The following is a 26697-nucleotide window of genomic DNA, read 5'->3' on the forward strand; positions in this document are numbered from 1 at the left end:
CACCAAATTAACCTCTCAGATCCGGCACAGTTAGTGCAGAAGTGTATCATTAGTAAAGTCCCCTCATGAAAGCTTGGAGAGCATTATTCACGTGTTCAGTGATCAACTATTTCACATCATCCTGCTCAACGGTCTGCTCTTCTCCATGTTGTTCATTCGAGTGAGTAGCAGATCTTTCAGGTGTTCCTTCTCGAGAAGTGCGTGGAGATCTTTGAGGTGATGGAACTGGAGTTCCTTCTACTTGTTGGTTGTTGTCACTGATAGTTGACATGATTTGGTTGTGAGAGAGAAAGATTTGGAAAGTAAAAAGATTATCAGATTTCCGGCAATGGAATCAATTTGTTTAACCAAAAGATAAGATTCTCGGTCAAAGCCTATTTTTAAAAGAACTCGTGTTACTGATAACCAAGAAATTCCGTACTTTCTCAATTATATGAAAGGAAATAAACGTGACAAGAAATATGGAAATAATTGATTGAAAACAAAAGAAAGTAATGGTATTCCAGTAAGAATCAGAACGTCCCTTTACAAGTGAAATTCTCTTCCCTTATATAGGGGTTTACAAATATAATGTTTCATTCCTTTTATGTCTGAGTCATTATGAGCATTAATGACATTAAATGAACTGTTATAATTGGCGATTGTAACTGTTCATGAAGATTCTGTAGCGATTCTGATTCTTCTTCCTCATTAATTGGAGATTCGTGAATCTTCCTTTTTTATTGTCTTGATTCATTCTATCCATGTCTCTTCATTGAACAATTTAGGCTCGAGCAACTCTGTCCTTTCATTTCGTGAGTGATTTGTTAGTACCTCTTGTAACTCGTGCATTCTTTAATTATTACACTCCAGTTATCATCTTCTTAGTGATCCATGTATCATGCCCTGTCAGCCACATATAATTCCACGTGTATTATTTATTTTCTACCAATACAGATAGTCCTCCCACTTGCCGAATATTCTGCAATTGAATATTTGGGAAGTGGTACGTACTTATGGCGGGAATTATTTGCCACCGTTTCCCATGTATCATTGCATCTTCTTCAAAACCAACACGTCGCATGTCACTTCCATTTAATGTATGTGCCACGTGGCCTTCTTCGATTGGGTCTGCGACTCTTCAGCGGTTTTTAGGGCTTTCTTGTGGCTGCATCAGTCACTTTTAGTTTCATGAAACCTTCAATCTACAGTATTTTTCTTCTTTAATCGTTCTTGTTCTTCAGCATGCATTATTTTCTTGTATAACCATGTCTTCATCAAACCCCGATCCTCGTAGAGTAGTAATTGTAGATAAACTTCCCCCTTCAACTACTCTTGTTAGGAGTAGAAGAGGTATTATGTAGTTTAGGAGCTATATCTATTCGTGGTTCTACTTCCCAAACCAACATCGTTACTCCTTCTTCTTCTAGGACTAGGGCTTCTTCAACCCATAGATCTTCTGCCAGAAATAGGGAATCAAGTGAACCCATTCGAGAACCAACAGTTGATGAAATTGTTCCTCAAGAATTTTCTTTCTCTACTGATCGTGAATCGATCAGGAACCAAGTTACTTCTATGACTTTCTATGATCGTGCCGATGTCTATCCTTCCCAGATTACTAATGGCTTGATTTCTCTTGTGCGAAGAGAATGCCACTGGAAATCTGATTTTCCAGTTTTAGTTCCTCGCTCAAACCAAAGGATAACTTCATACCAGGCTAGTTATTCTTTTGTTTACACATATCCTTTTACCTTAGGTTTCAGACCACCTATTGACCCAGCGATCATAGAATTTTGTCATTTCTTTAATGTTTGCTTAGGACAGATTGGTCCTATTTTATGGAGAGTTGTTGCATGTCTACGATACCTATCTAATTTGGCTTCCTTACCCTTTACCTTTCAATACTTGATTCATTTTTATTCCCCTAAGTTGTTTCGTTCAGGGGTCTTTACTCTCATGGCCAGAAGCAAAAGGGTTTTGGCTAGCCCTGAAGATGATAGAGATCGTGGCTGGTACGCCCATTTTGTTGCTGCTCCCACAAGTGGTTTGGTGGGTGAGGAGAACATGCCTTTTTCAGAAAAGTGGATTTTTGCACGTAAGGTTGTTTTTTTTAAGTATCTCTCTTCTTTTTTTATGAGGGAAGAAGAAACTTACGATCTCGTGGCTTTTTTCTTTTCTTTTTAGCAACCATGGAAGTTTTTGAAGAAATACCAAACTTCCGTGCTTGGGTAGAGAAATTGTTGTCGGTTGCTCCTACGAAAGAAAGGTCTTGGAAACACATTTCTCATAGGTTTGGTTGGAAAGTCAAGACTCATGGTATCCTTCTCTTTGATTTTCCTCCTTCCTTTTGTATTTACTTGGAGGTTACTAACTTTTTCCTTTGCTAGGGTTTCCTATTCGAGGTGTCAGTGCCGCATCTATTACTTCATCAAGACTCTCTTTGTCCCTTGCTCAAGAGATGATTTTAAATTCTTCATCAAAGAGAAAAGCGGAGGGAGCTCGTGGCTCGGAGTGTGAAGAGGAACAAGAAGAGGGTTATTTAGTGTGTAGGCCTCGGGCTAGGAGGCGCGTTATTTAAGATGATGAAACCACCCCTCCTCCAAGTTCAGTTCCTGTGAATGAGCCTGAAAGTGCTACTTTAGTTAGTTCTGATGAAGAGATGAATGTTTCCCCTCGTGACTCTATCGATCAATTATTTTCCCGTGGTTTTGATAGTGAAGATTTTGGTCCTGTTTCCGAAGAAGTACCCCTTGCCTCTTTTCGAGTGTCAGTTCCTATTGATTCTCAGATTTTTGCTCCTGTTGTTGCTGTTACTGCTCCTCCCGTACCTGTTTTCACTTCCTCAACTGTCCCTATTGCTACCACTTCTCATGTTGAAGTTTCACTTCCTCGAGCAATAGGATGATGAAAAAGGTTACCATAGAAGTCCCCGAGGATGGTAATCTTTTGAAAAACTCTGGCCAAGCCGACGTATGGCTAAAACCTCTGCTTGGCCCAGTTGAGAAGTCGAAGTTGGAAAGCCACAGTTCCTTGACGTGGATGAATGATATTGTTTATTCATCTTTGAAGGTACAAGTCTTAGCTCTTTCCTTTATTTTCCTTGTGATTTTTTACCTTTGTTTGATAATCACTTCTTCTTTTTCTTTTGTAGATCAACTTGATAAACACGGAGCTTATGAAGAGAATTGTCCACACTGAACAGCTAGTCAACGATTATCGTACAGAGGCGGACAACTGGAAGGAACAATACGAGGGTCTTCCGTTGGAGAAAGAAGTTTTAGATGAGGAGAAGTGTGCTTTGGAACAACAAGTAAGAGTGATGGCGGCAGAATTGGTAATTGAAAAAGCCTCTTCCAGTCAAGTTGGCAAAGATAAAGATATCCTTAAGTCTTCATTTGCAGAGCACCTTTCCAAAGTTACCGAAGAGATTAGGGGTTTGAAAGAACTCCTTAATCAGAAGGAGACCTATGCCGGGGAGCTTGTTCAAATACTCACCTAGGCTCAAGAAGACCTCTGTGCCTCTACTGATAAGGTCCAATTCTTGGAGAGATCCCTCGCCCCTTTGAAGTCTTCTTATGATACCTCTTTGACTGAAAGAGAAGAGTTGAAGGCTGAAATTGAGCAATGGGAGAAGGACTACGAGGCTCTCAAAGATAAATTAACTCTTGACGTAAGCTGGACTTTTCTGAACACGCGCCTCGAGACTTTGATGGAGGCTAGCCAGGAAGTCTTTGACTTGAATGCTGAGATTGCAAAGGCTAAGGAAACTATTAAAAAAACTCAGCAAAGTCAGAACTTTTCCTCACCTGAGGTGGGAGTTCCCGAAGGTGATGAACTTACTCCTGGTGAAGTTGGTGTTCAAGCCTCTTCTGCTCAAGTCGAATCTTCTCCTGCTGCTGATGATGCCATATTGGATTCTGCCCCATAATGTTCTTAGTTTGTTTCTTGAACTTTTGATGGGAAGTTTGTTTTGTTTATTTTTGTTTTTTTTATTTTTGGAATGATTGGCTAGTTTTTACCCCTGGTCCGTTTTGGGGTTTGTAATCAAACTAATACCTTGGTTTTAACTAAGTTTATACTTAGTTTTAGCTAGGTTTATTATATAATATTTCGTTTGATTTTATGTTTTACTCTTTGACTTGCATTTTAAAAGTGCTTTAGTATTTCGTGATTTTGGTATAGACACAAATTTTATAAAAGAGTGCCCTTTTATAAACGACACTAATGAAGAAGACGTCTCAACTTCATATTGGTGTAAGTATATGAAAGAAGTAGGAAAATACATGTTTCGAAGAGATTTATTGAATAATTTGAGGAAGTTTCATATTTTAAACTTTTAAATTATATAACACTTTACATGTATTCAAGTAACTTTTTGTACAACATCTACAACTCTTTCATAACTGTTTTCCTTATAACAAATTTCATAAAATTCTAGGGTATATTTTGCAACCCATGACTAATCATTGCCCTTAACCTAAGTACTCGTAGGATCTTGTAATTTACATCCGCGAGTTTATACTTTATCAAAGCTTATTACAAAGGTTTTGAATCGGGCTTTTTTTTGGCTCTTGATTAGCTCTTGATTTTTTATTTTTGGGTTGATCCAGGCTTGACTTGAATTCTAACTCTTTTAGTCTTCTTTGCCTTCCATAGTCCCCCAAGTGTTAGAGATTTGAAGTATGAAATATCGAGCACTTGATAATTCCTTTCATGTGGTCCATTTCCTGAAAAGAAAAATACATACGGGACTCGGAGGTATATTTTTAGATTATGACTGCTTAACCCTTTTTATTTCCATCAGAAAGGTTGTAACCCAGATCAGGAATAATTTTGTATCTCGCGTGTCTTTCAGGTCTAATATCATCATTTGGTGTGGGCTAGCTTTTTGCCCATCATCTAAAATTGTTAGTATAATTTAACTGAACAAAACAAAATCGTAGTTAAGTGATACCTGACCGTGGGTATTTCCCTTGCTTAGAAATAAAATTTCTTCAAATGAACAGCATTCCAATTCGAAGGTAACACCTTGCCATCCATGGTTTCTAATTCATAAGCACCTTTCCCAGCGATACCTCGAACTTTATAAGGACCTTCCCAATTTGGGTTCAACTTTCCTGCCCCAACTATTTTTGTTGATTGAAAAACCTTTTTGAGAACGAAGTCCCCAATCTTGAAGTATCTTAGATGAGCCTTCCTGTTGTAGTATCATTCAATAGTTTGCTTCTGTGCTGCCATCCTTATTAGAGCTGCTTCTCTTCTTTGCTCGAGTAAATCCAAGTTCGCTCTTAACTCTTCATCATTTGATTCTTCTGTTGCTTGTGTGAATCTCGTACTTGGCTCTCCTATTTCAACTGGGATTAAGGCTTCTGAACCATAAATAAGTGAAAATGGTGTTTCTCCCGTGCCTGTCTTTGTTCTTGTTCGATAAGCCCATAATACTCCTGGTAACACCTCGGGCCAATTGCCTTTTGATTCTTCTAATCTTTTCTTCAAATTATTAATAATAATCTTGTTCATTGACTCAGCTTGTCCATTTTCCACGGGATGATAAGGTAAGGAAGTTATTAGTTTGATTTGCCAACTTTGAAAAAATTCTGTGACTTTCGAGCCTATAAACTGTGGTCCATTATCACATACGATTTCTTTTGGCACTCCGAATCGGCATATAACATTCTGCCAAATAAAATCCATTACTTCCTTTTCTCGCACCTATCATAATTGATATTACGGACCTACTCAAGCTTCCGGAATCGAAATTCGACCCCGATATCAAAAAGTTCACTCCGGGTCAAACTTTCTAAAAACCTTCAATTTTTTATTTTTTTTCAAATGACCCCGAAATGACCAACGGACCTCCAAATCCACTTCCAGATGCGCTTCCAATACCAGAATCACCATACGGAGATATTTCCAGACTCGGAATCCCAAACGGACATTGATAACATTTAAAATACACCCCAAGCCAATTCTTTTGAAATTCTTCCAAAATACCAATTTCCATAATAGGCGCTGAAACGCTCCCGAGTCATCCAAAATACGATCCGGACATACGCCCAAGTCCAAAATCATCATACGAACCTGTTGGAACTTTCAATTCCCGATTCTGAGGTTGTTTACTCAAAAATCCCAGTTTTGTCGATTCCTCCAACTTAAGGCTTCCGAAATTTGAATTTTCTTTCCAAATAAACTCCGAACTTCCCGAAATTAAATTCTGGCCATCCGTACAAGTCATAATACCTGAAGTGAAGCTGTTCGGGGCCTCAAACCGTTGAACGACGCGCTAAAGCTCAGAACGACCGGTAGGGTCGTTACACCCGGATTTCAAAACATTTCGAAGATGAACATTACCCATGACACCACGAACTCAAATATGTAATGTATCCCTAATCCCGTGTCCAATTTCGTGATAAAAATCTAAAAATATAAATTCTAGCTTTTCTTCAAAATCTCACAATTTCCACCAATTTCAATGTTTAAGTCCATGTAAAATTCATGTATAAGTCGTGTATTTAACTCACAATATGTAGAAGTTACTTACCTAGTGATGGATGACGAAAAAGCTCCTTCAAAGTTGCTCCAAGTTTGGTTTCCATGGAAGATGTGAGATAAAATGAGCCAAAACCTGTTTTTGTAATTTTATACACTGCCTAAACGACCTTCATCGCGAACGCGAAAATCACCTCGTGTTCGCGAAGCACATCCAGCTTCAGCTCCAAAACTCCTCTACGCGAACGCGAGAAAGGGCTCGCGAACGCGAAGCTTTACCAGCCTGCCCTTCGCGAACGCGGCTGCCTAATCGCAAACGTGAAGGCAAAATTCCACGACCAGGCCAACTTCTCTTACGCAAATGCGTCATGTCTATCGCGAACTTGGAGTAACACTGCCCAACACATCGCGAACGCGGCTTCCCCATTGCGAACGCATAGAACAAAAAGGCCCAAACCCATATTCCTTCTTCGCGAACGCGTGAGACCCCTCGCATTCGCGAAGAACAAAACCAGCACCACCAACAACAACTGAGCTAAATTTGGTCGGAAGCCACCCCGAAACACACCTGAGGCCCCCCGAGACCTCGTCCAATCACACCAACAAAGCTCAATACCTTATAAAAACTTATCCAAAGGCTCGAAACACCACAAATAACATCAAAATCATGAATCGACGATCAACATCTTTCTTTCAACTTTCAACTCCCAAACTTCCACGAACGCGTCGAATCATATCAAAACATTCCAGAATGACGCCAAACTTTACGTACAAGTTACAAATCACAATACGAACCTATTCCAAGGCTCAGAACCTCAAACGAACATGGATAACACCATAGATTCACTTCAAATCAACCTTTAGAAATTCTTAAACTTTCAAAATGTCAACTTTCCATAACAAGCGTTGAAATACTCCCGGACCACCCGATACTCAACTCGAACATATGCCCAAGTCCAAAATCATCATACGAACCTATTGGAATCTTCAAATCCTGATTTACATGTCGTTTACTCAAAAGTCAGACCTTGGTCAATTCTTACAACTTAAAGCTTCCGAATTGAGAATTTTTCTTCTGAAACCACTCCGAACTTTCCGAAATTCAATTCTGACCACATGTACAAGTCATAAAACATGAAGTGAAGCTACTCGAGGCCTCAAACCGCCAAATGACGCGCTAGAACTCAAAACGACTGGTCGGGTCGTTACACCGCGTAACAGTAATCATGTACTGGGGCAATGATGGGGCAGGCGGTAAAAAATAAAGTTTGGGGCAGCGACGTGGAAATAGTTTACTCCGCCAGAGCATTTATGTCCTTTCCCCGAACCAAATCAACACTCTTGCTAGCAAAGAAATTCAATTCAATATTAAGAATGACAATATTATTGTTGGATTTTTTTTTTTATTTCGCATTTGTTTAGATAGTGAAAATGCATTACTTACTTTTTTTAAGTGGTTACTCGTGTAACTAATACGTATTACCCGTACTTATTTTAGCATGACTTAGTACTTTTAGATCATGATCATATGACTTATAAATTAGTAATATTTATTTTATTATAATTTTATTATCTTTATTATTAAATATTTTAGTACAATGTCATGAATTATATTAACATTTTGTGTTTTTCTTGAAAAATACCTTATATAATTGTATCTTACTAGAACTAAAGAAATATTTGTACCACAAGTTATATGTTTTATGTTGTAAAGACTTAACCAAAACAATGCGAAAAACTCGAGAAAGTCGAAAATTCGAGAAAATCGAGATTGAAAAACCCGACCTTTATTAGTTTGATTTGGCATATAAATTCAAAAATTTGACACAATTAATTTGATTTAGTAACTGAAAAATATCCAAATCGACCTATATACACCCTACCTGAGATTTTTATAAGTTTATATTCGTTTATTGAAAATGTAATGTGGTGAGATCATTTCCTCCTATGAATGAAGGGAAAAAAACCAACAAATGTTTTTTGCCTTTAAACAATTCACTTATGGTATGCTCCACTTTACGGCCTTATTACAGATAGAATTAGATTAATCATCGGCAGATGCAATAACTAATCAAGAACAAATCTTCTATTATGTCTGGTTGGCTCCATAACGAATATTCACTGCCCAGAATTGGCAAATATTCTGACCCTATCAACAATGTCAGTTAGCCCACCTACCGTCCCTTCTATTATTACTAACTAGTAAATCTATTCGCGCTTCGCGCGGTCATAAACAAATGTTTCTTTTACTTTTTTATAATATAAGAAACGTTAATTAAAAAAATAAAAAAGGAAAAATTAAATGCTAATTCATATAAACATTTAGGACATGCAATTCTAATCTTTGGTACACAATGATGAAAGCTATTCACGTGAAGCTATACGTCGACTAAATCAAAATTCAAAATCTGCATTTAAACTTTATTCCAACTTGCAAGTTTAGCAGTTTTTATAAGCAAAAAGATATGCAATTTGATAAAGTTCAAAAGCATCATGAACCCAAGTGGAGGGATAAAGAAATACAATATCAAACTCACGACTTGCTCCTGAGTCGTGTCCTACCTTCAAACTAAATGCTACATGTCTAAATCAAATATACATAAAATAATCCTCATTGGATGATATCTTCCCGCTGCATATCAATCATGTTGTAAATGTACTTGTCTACTTTTGACTTAACATGCATTCAGATAACATTTAATTTCCTTCGTTATACTCTGGTGAATGAGAAATGTAAAGCTAGAAGAGGGATCTAAATGGACAATTTAGCTTCAAATGTTTACCAGCTTACTGAGGGGGCACAATCTAATTTCAACAGTTTAATACTTTTCAATGGCCCTTTTTAACATTTACAGATTTACCTTTTCACATCAAGAAGCTCTGCAAGTTTATATTGTTCCTCTTTCTTTTCTTGCCTTCTTTTCCTTTTTGGTTGTTATTTTAGAGCAGCATCGTTAAAACGTGAGAGGACATGTAATAGTATCTTAACACCAAGTTTACACTTCAAGAAAGTACCTGTATGGATTGCTGATCAATTATAAAAAGGAAAATATAAGATTTATAAATATTATATTGATTATGCCTTGATGTGTTGGTGAAATGAAGAGTGGACGATATACTGAGAGGTAAAATCTGAAATAAAAAGAAACAAATTCAGAGTAAGTTAACAATGCAACTTAAGAAATTGCCCATATATTAGAACAAAGCAAATCCAAGAAAGAGAAGCACAAAGAGCAAAAGGTCACTTGTCTATGATATCTTAAAAAATTGTCTATCCAAATTCGTAACAGAATAGATTCGAGAGATCGGGGTAATCTTATTTTGGTTGCATCACCCAATTCAATACAATGATTAAAAAACTGAAAATGAGAAATGGTAAGGTCGGATAGGAGATGTAGGGTTGCTGGAACATGGAGCTTTGAGTCATTAAAGCGGCTAAACCACTTAATGAGAAAAAGGAAAAAGAAAAATAAAAAGAGAGAAAAAAGATAAATAGATTTCTTAGCCAAAAGAGGTGTCAAGTCATCAATACTATGGCCACAATTATTATTTAATCATCATAGATGCAAATTAACACATAAATTCTTTCAACAACAGTTTAACAGTAAGTTGGTTGATATTTCTCTCAACAACTCCAGAGAAAGTTGATCAAACGTTCAATCCAGCTTATCGTGCATATAATAAGGGGCAATGGAGAAAGAAATATATAAACATCTTCAAAAGCACATGTAGTCACTATGCTTAAAGTGCTCAGAATTTATCCAATGCATAGTATCAAGAATCAAAACTACATCGAGGGGCAAACAGTACTTTACTGAAATTCCAATGGATTAGGCTTTTAGTTTTCTAAAGACCAATTGATTGACCAAGGACATTAATATGACAACAACAAACTTCAGAATATTAACTCCGATGCAAATATAAATAAGTCGCACCTTCAACTCTCCATGTAACATGATACGATAAAGTTAACAATAAATATGCATATGCACACGTATATCGACACTCGTTTCTTTTCTGAATTAAATTAATTGATATGGTGAAAATATGGAGCATACTACACCAGTTACAGTGAGTGTCATATTAATATATATACGTATATATTTTCTGTAAGCTATTTTATAGATATATGATTCAAGTCAATGAACGAATACTATATCAGCCCAGAGAGAGACCGGCGCTACTGACCTTCAGGATATTGTTTTGCACTAGTTTTCTAAGTTTTGATAAGTGATAACCACAAATACATAGAACACAAAGGTCTTTTGATGGTGGAGCAGAAAAACTGGCAAGATTCACATAACTTGTTGCTTTGAGGCCAATAAAACTTACATTAAATTGAAAAATTCTCATTGTCCTACGACCACTGTTTCTTTAGTCAGGTATCATGGAATTGATATTGGAGATCCATACTTCAGTTGAATTAGCATTGTTAGTTTCAAGTTTTAACTCGATTTTTAAGTCATTAGAAGGTACATATATTATATTCAGGCTAAGCCATCCATAAGAGAAATCCCTTAACATTTAACAATAAGTATTAAATATAATTCTCCTAAAAATAGTTCTTATATCGTGACTTAAATGTCAGGTTAACAGTAAATATGAACTCCAAGAGTTATATGAATTTTTAATTCCAATAAAACTTGAAAGTAATGACTATCACTCTTACTCAATCATACATTTATGAAATTTGTATATTCATATTCTTCCATCTTTGGACCATATCATATTATCCAACATATAAAGAGCATGTCCAAGACTATTGTTTCTTTCACCTTTTCATATGAATAAGCGTAGTTACCAGATTACCTGATATTCAACAAATGTTAGAAAACTAATGCTGCCAAAAATTCCAATGAAAGACTTCGTACCGAATCGTGAAATTTAAAAAACTAAAACCAAGAGAAAATATGGAGACAATAACCCGAAAAACAACCCTCAAGAAAAAGTTACATAGACGCAGTCAAAAAGAAAATGAGATACCATTGAGGACATTTGAATTCGAAGGTCAATTTCCTGAGTCGTACTTATAGGAGCATCAAGACAACCACCAGCATGAATGACCGAGATTCAATATGAGAAAAGGAAAAAGGCCCAAGTTCCATTTTCAAGTTCTAATAGAATCCCCAAACCCTCTTTCAAGAGAACCCATTACAATTCCTGTCACGACCCAATTCTCCTATAGGCCGTAGTGGCACCCAACGTTGCCGCTAGGCAAGCCAACAGTGAAATAAACCATGTAATTTCTCTTTTAATAAGTTTTCAAGTAATTAAATTTCATTAATTAAAAGGTTAAGAAACAACAAATTTAAATAAATAGACGAAAGCAGCTGAGTGCAATCATAATAATAGAATAATTCAAAACCATATGACGGCTAGTGTATGTGTCAAGACCTGGTGTTACAAGTGTATGAGCACTAATAGATTATACAAAACTTTAGCTTTTGTCTGAAATGAAAATAGACAAAAATAGATGCAAATGAGAGACTCTAGGTGCTGCGGAACGGCTCAGGAAGCAGCTCACCACTAGGCCTCGGGATATTTAGAATGCGCGCCGGTAGGACCGTCAGATGCACCTGCCTCAGATCTTGCACGATTAGTGCAGAAGTGTAGCATAAGTACATAAACAACATGTACCCGGTAAGTATATAGTCTAACCTCGAAGAAGTAGTGACGAGGGGTCGACTTCAATACTTACTAAGGTCTAACAATATGAATACATAAATTCTAAATAAGCATGAGTTATGTAAATTATTATAATTACCCATTAACAAGCAGGAGCAAATAATTCTTTCACAATTCAATAAATCCCAAATAAATTCCAGTCATTAATTAGTGTAACCTGATAAGGCATAAAATAATATCAAGTATGATTAGGTTTTGAGTATTGTTAAGCACGATTTATGCCAAGGTCGTACGGACCGATCCAGAATAACGTGTACACTGCCAAGGGATGTGCGGCACGATCCATAGATGTATCTATCTACTGCCAAGGCGTTCGGCCCGCTCCACAAGAAGAGATGATACTTTATAAGCATTTGACTTAAATGTTATAACAAGGCTAACACACAATATAATAAAATTTCTATTAATGGTCAAGTAATCCGCTAAAAATTCAAGTAAATGAAATTCGATCTTTTACAATTCCTCTAACAAGTTCTAATATAATTTAGGTACTTAAATTAACAAGTAGGGTGCAAACATTATAAGTAATTCATGATTTGGGTCCTAAACTACCAGACATAAGCACAAATAGTAGCTACGCATAGACTCTCGTCACCTCGTGCGTACGTAGCCCCCACAATCAGAGGCAAATATTAATTTAAATCACCTATGGGGCAAGTTCCCTCTTACAAGGTTAGACAAGAGACTTACCTCGTCTCAAGGCTCACTTTCCGATCACAATTTCATCCTAAAACCTCAACTTGGTGCCGAACAATCCAAAACTAGTCAAATGTTATATAAATTAATCAATACACGTTTAAAAGTTCATATTCCAACTATTAGAGTGATTACCCAACCCCAATTGAAAGATTCCTAAAATTCATCCCCGGGCCCACGTGCCCGGATTCTGGAAATCTTTAAAGAAAGTTGTTACCCATAACCTCACGAACTCAAATATAAAATTTTCAGTCAATTCCATAACCATTTTCGTGGTTAAATCTCATTTTTATTAAAATCTAGATTTTTCATCTAAACCCATGATTTTTATAATTTTTACATGTTAAAATCTACCCATAATCTATGTATTTAACTCATATTGTATAGAAATCATTTACCTCAAAGTGCTAGGTGAAAGCCCCTCTCCAAAAGCTCCAAAATCGCCCAATGAATGAAAGAAAATGAGTCAAAATGGTTTAACTCCCGACTTAAATGAACCTCACTGCCTCTAGTACTTTCGCACTTGCGGTCACTGGGTCGCATCTGCGGCATCACTTTTGCGGAGGTAGGTCCGCTTCTGCGGAATTCCCCAGGCCCAGCACTGGCCGCTTCTGCGGGCGGAATACCGCTTCTGCGGTCCCGCTTCTACGGATGGCCAAGCGCACCTGCGGTCTTATCGCACCTGCGGGATATTCCTCGCAGAAGCAGGCATGGTTCTCCGCTTCTGCGGCCACTGGCCAAACGCCCCAAAGCCGCTTCTGCAGCCACAAGCTCGCATCTGCGGGCTCGCACCTGCGGCAAAAAGCTTGCAGGTGCGGGCACACTAGAGCCGGTGCACCAGCAACCCTTTGTGCTCTAAATCGATCTGAGCATCGTCCAGATGGCACCCGAGGCCTCGTCCAAACATACCAATAAGTTTGTAAATATAAAACGGACTCGCTCGCACCCTCGGAACGCGAAAAACAACATTAGAACTAAGAATCGCAATCCAAAACTAATAGGATCAACTTATGAACTTCAAGTTCTTCCAACTCACTCCGAACGCACCGAATCATACCTAAACTACTCAGAATGATACTAAAATTTGCGTGCAAGTCTTAAATCACCATACAGAACTATTCTCAAAACTCGTAATCCCAAACGGACCTCGATAACATCAAAATTCACTCCAAACCAAATTTAAAGAATTTTAAAACCTTCAAGGTGCTCAATTATCAATATTAAGTGTCGAAACGCTCCCGGGTCATCCAAAACTCGATCCGAACACACGCCCAAATCCAAAATCATCATACGAACCTATTGGGACCGTAAAATCCTAGTTCCGTGATCGTTTACTCAAAACGTTGACCAAAGTTAAATTTAGTCCTTTTAGCCATCCTTAAGGAATTAAGTGTTCCGATTTCAACCCGAACCCTTCCAAATCCTGAACTAACCATCTCCGCTAGTCATAGAACAGTAAAAGCACATATATGGAGTCTTATTTAGGGGAACGGGAATCTAGAAAGCAAAACGATAGGTCAGGTCGTTACAATTCCTAATATAAATTGCCTTAAAAATAATTGAACATCTACCAAGAAAGAAAAAGGACTGAATATGAAGAGCATACATGTATGATATGTGAAAATTGAGAGGATAACGTTTCGAAAACGGGATATTAGCAACCGCTTTGGAAATAGAAATTAAATATATAAAGTGTAACTGAATTTTTTTGTGAAAAGAAGTGGCCCTTCGGGAACAGGCAAGAGTGAAATATAGAGGGAAATGGCAAAAATATGAGAATTTAGATAAATATGAACTGTGGGCAGTGAGAAGTGCCACGTAGAGGGTGTTTGGTTAAGCTTATAAATTGGTCAAACTAGCTTATAAGTACTTTTCGGCTTATCTACGCATTTGGTAAAGTTAAAAATACTTATAAGCCACGTGCTTAAAAGTAAAAAATAAGTCATAAGCTTGTCACCCTCAGCTTATGAATTTTTAGCTTATAAGCACTTTAAGTTTGACCAAAATTTTTACTATTTTATCCTTAAAATATTCTTTTTTAGAAAAAAAACTCTTACATCGATACTCACTGCCTCAAGTATTGTTTTAACCTAACCCATCCTCCTCCGCCTCTTCAAGTCTTGAATTCTCATTGACTATTTAAGAAAAGCAAATTCTCTATTCCTTTGCGTATTTGTATCTTTGTGATTGTGTATTAATCTTTGAACTGTATGTAATAAACGAGGGCATATCAAAATTTTTAGTGTATTGCTTTCTAAGTGTTGTGGTGATGAAGACAGTGTTTATTTCTCTTCAAATATTTTGTCCTATTTAGGTTTATTTTTTACTGAGAAACTTTTGTCAATTCATTAACTATTATAACTTATAATTATATCACTATCATAAAATAAATTATATTTATCATAAAAATTATCTTATCTAAGCACATTTGTATTTAAAATAAAATGACAAATAGAATATTTTATATTTGAATCGATCTGGAATCTAAAATTTTGAAGAAATTACGCCCTTATAAGTGTAAACAGTTATAAGGTTATTTAAGTCATTTTAACAGAAAAAGAGCTTATCAGCATTTTTTATCAAATACTGCAACAACTTATTATTAATTCCAGCACTTGTATCCAAACACGTAACTGCTTATTTATTAAATCAGTTTCAGCACTTAAAAGTGATTTTCATCACCTAATGCTTATCAGCTACTTCAAATAAGCTAATCCAAACGGGCTCGTAGTCACTCTTCTATTCCCCTAAATTAAAATTATATATAGATTTTCTTTGATTACAGAGAACGACGAATTATTTTCAAAGCACAGCAAAAAAAAGCCTAGCATAAGGTTGAAAATAATTGCACACATGTCAAAGACTTATTGGCACCTGTCCATTGTCCAAATTTGCAACATGTTCAAAAATCCCCATTTCCAAATCATTTCAATTTATCATAATATGGGGTTGGAAAAATAGGAAATGAGTTGGCACCTCTCTTTGGCCAAGGATCCAATTTATCTATTTTCTCATTTTTTTGGTTTATTCCCTAATAACTATAAATATTTTGGTTTACTTTTCCTTCCTTCATCCCTATGATTAATGTCTATTAAGGTGCACTAAATATTAGTGCTATTACGTTACTGGGCATTTCAATATCTAGTAACTTTCTCAATCCCTACCTTAATTACTCTAATTACTCTCTTCTCCCACTCCAATATATTCTTTAATCTTTGTATATATATATATAAGCCAAACAAGACAAGGGGAGTTGGCCATTCGTTTGATATTCTATTTGATCTTTTGGCTTTCCGATTCTAACATTTTTTACTTCTTCTTAACATGTTTTATTTTCTTGATTTAAAAATCTTTATATTCCTCAATTTCTGTCGCCTTATAGTTTGGCCTCTCATGACACCTTATTAATAGTATTGTGAATCTTTTTGTCTAGGTGAAGGTATTGTTTGAAAAAAATATTATATTTTAGATGATGAGAGTACGCACACGAGGCTTATCCATATTTTGGTAAAAAATCTTCATCTAAAAGGTAAACTATATAAGATAGATATTTTTAACATATTTTTTACTCCTGTGTGCAATATATACCTAGCTATTCCAATTTCTAATTTGACATATGTTAGCTTGCAATTTTTCTATGGAAACAGAAGCAAATCAAACCTATAATAGTTGTCCAATTGAAAAAATAATTATTTTGTCGAGAATGATTTATTGGAACACATTTATGACCTCTTAATTTTAGCTTGCTAGAAACTGTTTTTCATTATTAATTCATTATTATTTATTTTCTTAAGGTTAAGGATGATCCAGAAAAATATTATACTATACACTGAGTTGTGTTTTTGTTAAAAATCTTTATTGCCATTGATATGAAAATGCGCGTTAATGAGCCTTTCGTGAGAGGCTGGGGTTTACCCTGCAAATTGTAGTAACTTTTTGCTTACTATGGAGTTCTTATTTTCATTTACCTTCTGTTGGAGACTTGAGTCACTGTACTTGTGGATTTCTTTTTTTTAGTAGCACAATGTACTTCACTTGACTTTTTTTTTTTTTTTTTGTTGTTGTAAAATTGGAAGATGTAAGTGTATATAACCAATAATAAGCTGGTATTTTGCTTTCTTTATGTTTTTAGTTTCTTTAGTTTTCATGTTTTGTTTCTTCAATTTGAATAAGAAAACAATACATACCTATATTTAAAAGTAAAAAAGTATCACGACCCAAAATTCCACCACATGCGTCGTGATAGCACATAGTCTCTAAGACTAGGTAAGCCGATTTCTATTACATTTTGAAGCCATTTTTTTTAAAATCTAACAGCGGAAATAATTACAATACACAACCTCCCAAGACTGGTAGTACTGAGTCATGAACTCTAACTTAATACATGGAATGATCACGAGGACCGAATATACAATACTGTTTGATTACAAATTAACAGTACAATGAAATGAAAAGACTCCAAAGGACTACGACGGCCAAGCAGCTCTACCTTGAATCCTTATGATCGCGCTTTAAATCTGCTCAAGTCCAATATCTTCAATACCTGGCTCTGCACAAAAATGTGCAGAAGTGTAGAGTGAGCACACCACAACGGTGCCCAGTAAGTATCAAGACTAACCTTAATGAAGTAGAGACGAGGTACAGTCAAGACACGCACTAGTCTAATAACCTGTGCAATATAATATACAAAATAATAGGAAACAAATAATAATAAAGGCAAGATAAAACAACCAGTGATATGCACAACAGACAACAAGAACACCATTATCTCAATAATTAATAAACACAATTACACACAATTAAATCAAGCTCTTCAAATAAATGTCTTTCACATAGTTCTTCCAGATAACTCTCTTTCAAATATAATTCGCTCAAATAATTATTTTTTTTAAATATAATTTTTTCAATAAATCTTTTCAAATACAATTTCCTCAAATAAATATATTTCAAAATACAATTCTTTTATATGATACTTTCTAAGTAAAAATCCTTTCAAATAAATATTTTGAATATAATTCTTTCAATTAAAAAGTCACCATGTGATACCTCATTTCAAAATCATCAAAATACGGGTCTCAGCCCATTTTTATATTTTTCGTAAATACGGGTCTCAGCCCATTTTCATATTTCAACGGCACCTCGTGCCCATAATTAAATCATCATATTTGCCCGGCACCTCGTGCCATCATTTCATATCACAACTGCACGGACATTTCACGTGCCAAATATCATTATTATTTCATCACAGCACCTCGTGCCCACATTTTATATCACAACTGCACGGACAATCCTCGTGCCAATATCCCCATTTCATATCACAATTCACGGCACCTCGTGCCCATAATTCATTTTATAAACCGCCTGGCAATAGCCGCAGGCTCCCAATTTCAACAAAATCAAATTATTATCAATTTACTAACAACAAGACAAGTTGCACAAGGTATAAAAATAAACACAAGAAAATCACAACATCACATGAAAATTTTCAACACCACAACCCCACATCATCACATATCGTCCCTGACAATAGCCACCCTTATCGCTCTTATTGCCATCTTATCGCTCCTATAGCTACCCTTATCGCTCGTATTGCCACCCTTATCGCTCTTATAACTACCCTTATCGCTCCGCCCAGACAATATCAATAGCCACCCTTATCGCTCCTATAGCCACCCTTATCGCTCCTATAGCCACCCTTATCGCTCGGCCCAGACAATATCAATAGTCAACAAATACAACAGTGAAATGCCATCCTTATAACCACATAATATCAACGGTGAAATGTCACCCTTATCTCCCAAAAATAACAATTCACACAATACAATAATTTACACGGGAAATTATCACAACAACATAACAAAAATCAATTCATATCACAATTTGCCCAATGGCCACAACCAAATTTTAAAGCTACAACAAAGTCAATTAATTTCACAGCAAATAGCCAAATACTTCACACAATGTGTACAACACCCAAAAACAATCAATATATATAGAAATTACTCAACATAAAGCAAAGTCTTCATAAAAGATTAAATTTTTAATAATTATATAAACACCTCTTTTTAAGCTCATTTAATTAATTATTTGCAGAGGAAAAAATTCAAAATGAAATTAAATTCCAATAATTATCAAGCCAACAAATTCACAAAATTTCATAAATAATCAAATAACAATCACATCACATTGTCATATAACAACAGAGTCAACAACAAGGGTTTAGGCACGACAAGTAGATGATAAAATATATGCCAACAATTATCCAATTTACTACACAATATGCTCAAGACTTTAACTCAATAAAATTTGCACATGTAAATCAAGTACGTACTCGTCACGTCGCGTACATGGTTTTTAATTACCCAAGTTGCACATAAGACTCAATGCCTAAGGGGAATTTCCCCCAGTCGAGGTTAAGCAAGACACTTACCTCTTTGAAGTTATGCCGATATTCCAAAATTACCTTCTTGTTCGAATTGACCTCCTAACAGCTCAAATCTATCCAAATTAATTGTATAACTTCATTAAAATTCATCGAAAATAATTCCGGATAATAATACGTCGACTAAAAAATTTATTCCAAAAGGTCAATAAAAGTCAACGTGGGACCCGCCTCTCGGAACCCGACATAATTTTCATGAAATTCGAACACCCATTCCGATACGAGTTCAACCATACCAATTTTATCGAATTCCAATAACAACTTGATTTCCAAATCTTAAATTTTCGCTTTTGGAAGATTTTATAAAAATCTTGATTTTTTTTCCTCCATTAAATCCGAATTAAATGATGGATTCAAAGACATAATCATGGAAATTAATCAAAACTGGATAAGAATCACTTACCCCAAACACCTACGGAAGAATCTCTCCAAAAATCGCCTTCTACCGAACTCTAAATTAGATTTTGAGTTATGAACTCAAACCCCCATTTTTGGGACTTTTAATTCTGCCCAGATAGGCCTTCTTCGCGTTCGCGACTTTTGCTTCGCGTTCGCGAAGGCCAAAATCCGACTGCCTCAAATCCTTCATCGCGTTCGCGACCTCCTCGTCGCGTTCGCGAAGGCCAACTTTTTCTACCCCATCATTTCCTTTTCGCGTTCGCGAACTCCTTGTCACATTCGCGATGACCAGCTGACCAACTCCTTCGTATTCGCGTTCCATGCTTCGCGTTCGCGAAGGCTAAACGACCCCAGGTCCCAATCTTCCCTTCTTCTTCGCGTTCGCGTTACCTGGGCCGCGTTCGAGAAGGCTTGCCCTACTCATTCTTTGCGTTTGCGTCCACAGCTTCGCGTTCGCGAAGGCCAAACCATCAGTCCCTCAAATTTCTCTTCGCAAACGCGGGACTCCTTTCGCGCTCGCGAAGAAGGAAACCAGACTTCAGCAACAACAGTCCAAACAGCTCCAATTTGGTCCGAAACCACCCCGAAACACGTCCGAGCCCCTCGGGACCTCAATCAAACATACCATCAAGTCCCAAAATATCATACAAACTTAGTCGAATTCTCAAATCACCTCAAACAACATCAAAACGACGAATCACACCCCAAATCAAAATCTATGAACTTTGAACTTTCAATTTCTATAATTTGTGCCGAAACACATCAAATCAATCCGGAATGACTTCAAATTTTGCACACAAGTCATAATTGACATTATGGACCTACTCCAACTTCCGAAATTAGATTCCGACCCCGATATCAAAAAGTCCACTACCAGTCCAATTCTCCAAAACTTCGACTTTCGCATTTCAAGCCTAAATTGGCTACAGACCTCAGATTCATAGTCCGAACACGCTCCTAAGTCCAAAATCACTCAACAGAGACGGAACTCCATTCTGGAGTCGTCTTCACACAGTTCCGACTACGGTCAAAAATCCTAAGACTTAAGCTTCCGTCTTAGGGACTAAGTGTCCCAAATCTCTCCGAATCATCTGTATATCAAACTCGACCACACACGCGGGTCATAATACATATTGCGAGGCTTCTCGAGACCTTAAGTCACTGAACGAGGCGTTAATTCTTAAAACGACACGTCGGGTCGTTACAAAAAGTTTCTTAAAATTCCTTTTATTTTTATTTTTTTTAGAAAAGAGGTTTGATAATGACATATGCAGTAAAATATTCTAATTTCAGTAAGAATATTACCCTTTTTAGTTAATCAATATAAAAGAATTAAAAATTATATGCATATACAAGAAAATTATTATTTATTCTATCTCTATTAACTTTATAAAAATATTATTTCTAAATTTATTGTTATTTTTATAACTGCGCGAAGCACGGTCAAATTACTAGTTTATCATAATATGGGGTTTGCATTACCAAATTGTTGGAGCGTGTGCTCGGTTGGATAATACCCCATCTATTTTTATTTTATGTGATTGTATTTAAGTAAAAGAAGAATACTAAAATTAGAATAATTCTAGATAAACAAATTTGTTGATTATAAAAAATAAGAATAATTTTCCGATGATCAGAATTAATGCTACCCTGGCCATAGCGTAATAGTCCTTTTGCTTTGGGTGAAGGTGAGCTACAAAGGGGGCACTTTTTGGCTTTTCTTTTTCAGCTCTGCTGTGTTATTTGTACATTATTACCCTTTATAATTTTGAATTTAAGAAAATAACTATTTTTAGATATCTCATATGTAGAAAGCAGATCTCTTACGTGTAAAAAATAAATCTTTTATGTATAAAAAAAGAGATAGAGTTATAAAACTAAAAATAAGTTTGTAAAGAAAAAAAAAATAAAAAATAAAAAAAACCTAATAAGTGGGTGTGCATGTGCTTATGATTTTTCCACTCTAGCATATACCCATTTGGCTTTTTGTGTTGTTTATGAGATGGTCCCTTTAGGCATCCTTGTGTTCCTTCACAGGAAGTAAACCCAGAAAAATTAAAGATGCTTCTTTTTCCTTCTTTTTTGAATTGAAGCTTAGGTTAAATGAAGCACAACCCAGAAAACCAAAGTTTCTATTTTTGATTCAAATTACTCTCATCTGTGTGTGCTGTCTTAATGGTATGTATGTTGACTTCTTTGTCTTATATTACTTTTTTTTTTCCTTCTGCTGATTCATGAATTAAAGCCTATTTTATAGTTCTTGGTAGTATTTCTTTTTGTGCTTGTTGTTCTCTAAAGATGTCACCTTGAACTTTCCGCTGTGATTTGCAGCTCTTGATTATCATGAGATAAAACTGTTAACAATGATATTTCGGCTAATTAAGTTCAATCTGTCATGTGCTGTGTCTTGAGTGAGCTTTTAGGGAATTCGTTTAGCTCATTTTATCATAAGTTTGTAGGGTTTTTATGTTGGAAAATTGTACTGCATAAATAAGGCAAAACATTTTTTTGTCTATATATGTAAACTTTTGAATCCCTAAGGGAAGTTTTCATTGGAGTGGCAAAGGTAGTTTCAAAATTTGCTTTTCAAATTTTTTGAATCCCCTTTTCCAAATTCATGGTTCCGCCACTGCTTGTATAGCCACAATTTTGCGGAAGACAGATTTTTTTGATACCATAAATGTTGAAGCATTTGAATATTGATGTAGCTGTCTTAATCTACAGATTCAAGATACTTACTTTGCCACATTGAAGCGGAGAAGCTGTACATGATGATCTGTTAAAGTTTAATACTTTGAGTTTGAACCCAATAAAATTAAAGGAAAGCAAGAATGACATCTGCTGTCAATGGTGAATGCCATGGTATTGTTGAGGAACCTAAGGGTGGCCAAGTGAAGACTCATATACCTCTGCATGTTTCTACATCTCATAGGGGACTCATAAGTAATGATAATTCTCAGAACCATTCCCAAGGTAGCAATCTTGCTATTCCCAAAAGGCTAAGGTTCCTCAACTTTGGTACTTTGGGCTCTCCATCGGCAAAGTTTCAGCAGATAGCTGATGAAAGAGATGAGTTTTCTCGAACTGTACCTTCTTCTAGCAGCCTTCATCTCCGTCAACGCCTTTCTAGGCTGTTTTCACGGAAAATTGATTGGACGTCTCTTTGCAAAATGTGCAAAGAGTGGTTCAGAAATCCGCTGAATATTGTACTCTTTATCTGGATTGTATGCGTAGCCGTTTCTGGTGCAATTTTATTTCTTGTGATGACAGGGATGTTGAACCATGCCATCCCTAAGAAATCTCAGAGGGATACGTGGTTTGAAGTGAATAACCAAATCCTTAATGCACTGTTTACTCTGATGTGTCTGTACCAACACCCACAAAGACTCTATCACTTTGTTCTTTTAATGCGATGGAGGCCAGAAGATATTTCCAGGCTGAGAAAGATTTACTGCAAACATGGCACTTATAAGCCCCATGAATGGACACACATGATGGTGGTTGTTGGGTTACTTAATCTCAACTGTTTTGCTCAATATGCTCTGTGCGGCCTTAATTTGGGTTACAGGAGGTCAGAAAGACCAGCTATTGGGGTAGGATTATGTATCTCAGTTGCAATTGGTGCACCTGCCATTGCTGGAGTTTACTCTATGCTCAGCCCTCTTGGAAAAGATTATGATACTGAGTTAGATGAGGAAGCACAACTTCAGATGACAGCTGCTGAGAGCAGCGCATCTAGCCAACTGAGAAGAAAATCATTGGAAAGAAGATTTTCTTTTGCATCAGATGAAGGAAGAATTCTTGAAACTAGGCCACAATGGAGTGGAGGCATTCTTGATTTTTGGGATGACATTTCTTTGGCATATCTCTCTCTGTTCTGCAGTTTTTGTGTTTTTGGTTGGAATATGGAGAGACTTGGGTTTGGAAACATGTATGTTCATATTGCAACTTTTCTTCTCTTCTGTATGGCTCCTTTCTGGATCTTCAATTTGGCTGCTGTTAATATTGACAATGATAGTGTCAGGGGGGCGCTAGGACTTACTGGAATTTTCCTTTGTCTATTTGGGTTACTATATGGTGGCTTTTGGAGGATTCAGATGAGAAAACGATACAATTTGCCTCCTTACAATACTTGCTGTGGTAAACCTTCTGTTGCTGATTGTGCACTATGGCTTTTCTGCTGTTGGTGTTCTCTTGCACAGGAAGTAAGGACTGGAAATTCCTATGACATTGTGGAGGATAAATTTTATATGAAACAAGATGAAAGTATAGCTCCATTACCTCGTGAGGATGTGCTATATAGATCCACTCAAGGTTCTCCCAACTCCTCTCCACCTCCAATAGTGAAAAATGAGATAATGACACCGCCTGCTCCTTCGATTATACAAAGAGAAGATGTGTAGTACGACCTTTTTGCAATGTTATGAGAACTTTAACCATACACTGTAAGCTCGCCTGCGCAATTTTCATTTTAGCTATAGGTATGTTGTATTTCTACATTCTAAATATGTTGTACAAGTACAAGTGCTGGTTGTGATCATCATGTTTCAGATATTTTATTCTCTGTAATATTGTCGCAGTACTCTGATTCTTTCACATTTTTTGCCAGCGTTTTTATGCTTCTAGGCGGCACATATAACTTATTTTGATCAGTGAGACTCACTCTTAATTGATTGCTCAAGTGAAAAGTCTTTTGACTTAATAAGGCATTCTGATATGAAAATCCCATTCTACAAGAATTTCTATCGATCTATTCTCAGATCTGCTATACAAGATTTACATTCTGATCCCCCTTATGGTGCCCCCTTATTGGAGTTGGAAAGATAATTGGCCTTATTCTTTTCTCAATCCTTATTAGGAGGAGGCTGGTTTAGTGAAGGTGAAGAGCAATAATGAATATGAGGACTTTTTGAAAGTAGACTTCGCTTTAGAATATTGTGGCTTGACTTTTACCTTTGATCGGATGATTTTAATTAGTTCCTTTCCTAAAGTACACTACCTACTTTTACTAGCACAGATTAAGAAACTTTTTGAATATTTTATTATGTCATAACTAATAAAGAAGTATTAAAATAATACTTTGATATGTTGAATTAGTGAGGAAGATGTCTTGCATCATTAAGACATTATAAAGTAGTACTCCCGTTTCATTTTATATGGCGGTGTTTGACTGAATACAAAGTTATATATGTCAATTTGAAGTATAGTAATAGTTTAAAAGTTAGTTTAACATAGAAAGCGCCATATTGAAGTTAACATTTGAATAGTCAATTAAGTTAAACTCTTAAAAGTTCTGAAATTTGTATAAAATAATATTATTTTTGGAATGATGTCAAATATTTTGCAATATCCAAATGGAAGGAGTGTCATATAGCTTGAGTAGAGAGAGCATTAGTATAAAATTGTTAGAGTTGGAGTAGAAGGAAAAGTTTGGTATTTAAAGGGAATGGTCAAGTTATATGGACAGACAAAAAAGCAAAGCAGTTAACTAATTTACAACAAAGAAACTACAACATCTCAATTGAGATTTAGCTTTCTTTTTTCTTATCCTTATATGTTAGTTCTCTGATATGCATAATGTTGCTGATTTGCCGTAGCAGCTTCTATTCTTCTACTCTGAGGCTGTGACTTGTGACTGGTAATGACCTAAGGCCTCATATTTTCCTATGGCTTTTAATTATTAGTATCACTTGAATTTGTGTTATATTTGCCGTTAGTAAGTATGAGTGACTTCTTTAGTGACTTATTGTGCTTTAGCGGATTTTCCTGGACTTAAATAATTTCTTCATTGAAAGGAGTATCGTTGTCAAAGTGCCAAACTTTCAAATTTTTATCTAAATTGTAGCATACTGAATTGTTTCAAGATTTGGATATGTTCTTGAATCCGCATGAATCTTTTTTTTTTATTCTGAAACCTTTTTGTATTCTAAATTTTCTTTTGAGGTTCCAGTTGAGTTGTCTGAACAGACCAAACATGATTTAATTTTAAGGAGATGAACTTTGAATAGATTTTTCCACAATGCTTAATAAACAAATCTTGAATATATGATAAAAACCTATGTAATCAGAATAGGTATCTGAATAACTAGGGGGAATCTCTTGCTTTAAGTAAATCAAACCATGCTCCTCTCTTAACTCACTATCATGTAATCATCTATTGAGCATTTTCCACCTTTCATATTCAATGCATTTCTTTCCGATTTTGTACTTTTTCTGATTTAGAAAATTCATCAGACTTAAAATTTGCGGGGGTTCCATCAATTAGATGGAAAATTACATTACCCAATCTGCAACCAATTTTTGTTTGCTTCTATCTTTTCTTAGCTTCTTTTTGGAAAGATGAAAATTTATCTAGGATGCTCCTTTTATGTAAGTTTGGAAGAAAGTAGGCCTGAAAACATCGGAATGGATAAAGATGCTTTATGACCAGTTTTTCCAATTTTTATTTTTATTTTTAAAAGAGATGCTTTATATAACCGATCTCAAGTAGTTTATAACTGAAGCTTTGTCAATTAATTGATTGTCATAATTGATTGGTTGATACTCTTTTTATTCTCTTAAATTTTGACTTACCCTTAAAGCTTATGGGGTGAAATATCTTTTTACTTATTTTAGAAACAAGAAATTTTAAAAGATCATTGTAAGAGTAAACAGTTGTTTGAATAGTGTTACCAAAATTGTGAACCATCACCGAAAAGCAGTGCCAAAACTCTTTTCTCTGGGAAGTTGCTGGTAATTGCACATTTGGTATCGGAACAAAATCTATTCTTATAAGCTGAAAGAGGTACGGTGAAGCAAGTCTCTGTAACATCATCAGCATAGCTTGATGAGTAAGCAAAGAGTTGCTGACTTAAAATTCAATATTCAGAGGAAACACTCATTACCTAGACTCTGATCCCATGACAAAAACGAAGAGATTAAGAAGTTTTAGCATTGATTTTCTTGACTTTCAACATCACTCGTCAACTTGCTATTGTTTAGGGTCCATCTCTTATATGGAAGCAGGA

General features: G+C 35.9%; 1 protein-coding gene across 1 annotated transcript; it reads left to right on the top strand.

Moving 5' to 3' along the window:
* Positions 1 to 21650: 21650 nt before the first annotated feature.
* On the top strand, positions 21651 to 24259 carry LOC107771036 (uncharacterized). Its single transcript, XM_016590369.2, has 2 exons — positions 21651 to 21868; positions 22415 to 24259. Exon 2 carries the CDS (start codon positions 22522 to 22524, stop codon positions 24091 to 24093), a length of 1572 nt encoding a protein of 523 aa, XP_016445855.1. The 5' UTR covers positions 21651 to 21868; positions 22415 to 22521; the 3' UTR covers positions 24094 to 24259.
* Positions 24260 to 26697: the final 2438 nt, after the last annotated feature.

This window comes from Nicotiana tabacum, chromosome 13, assembly GCF_000715075.1.
Source record: "Nicotiana tabacum cultivar K326 chromosome 13, ASM71507v2, whole genome shotgun sequence".
Classification (NCBI taxonomy): domain Eukaryota; kingdom Viridiplantae; phylum Streptophyta; class Magnoliopsida; order Solanales; family Solanaceae; genus Nicotiana; species Nicotiana tabacum.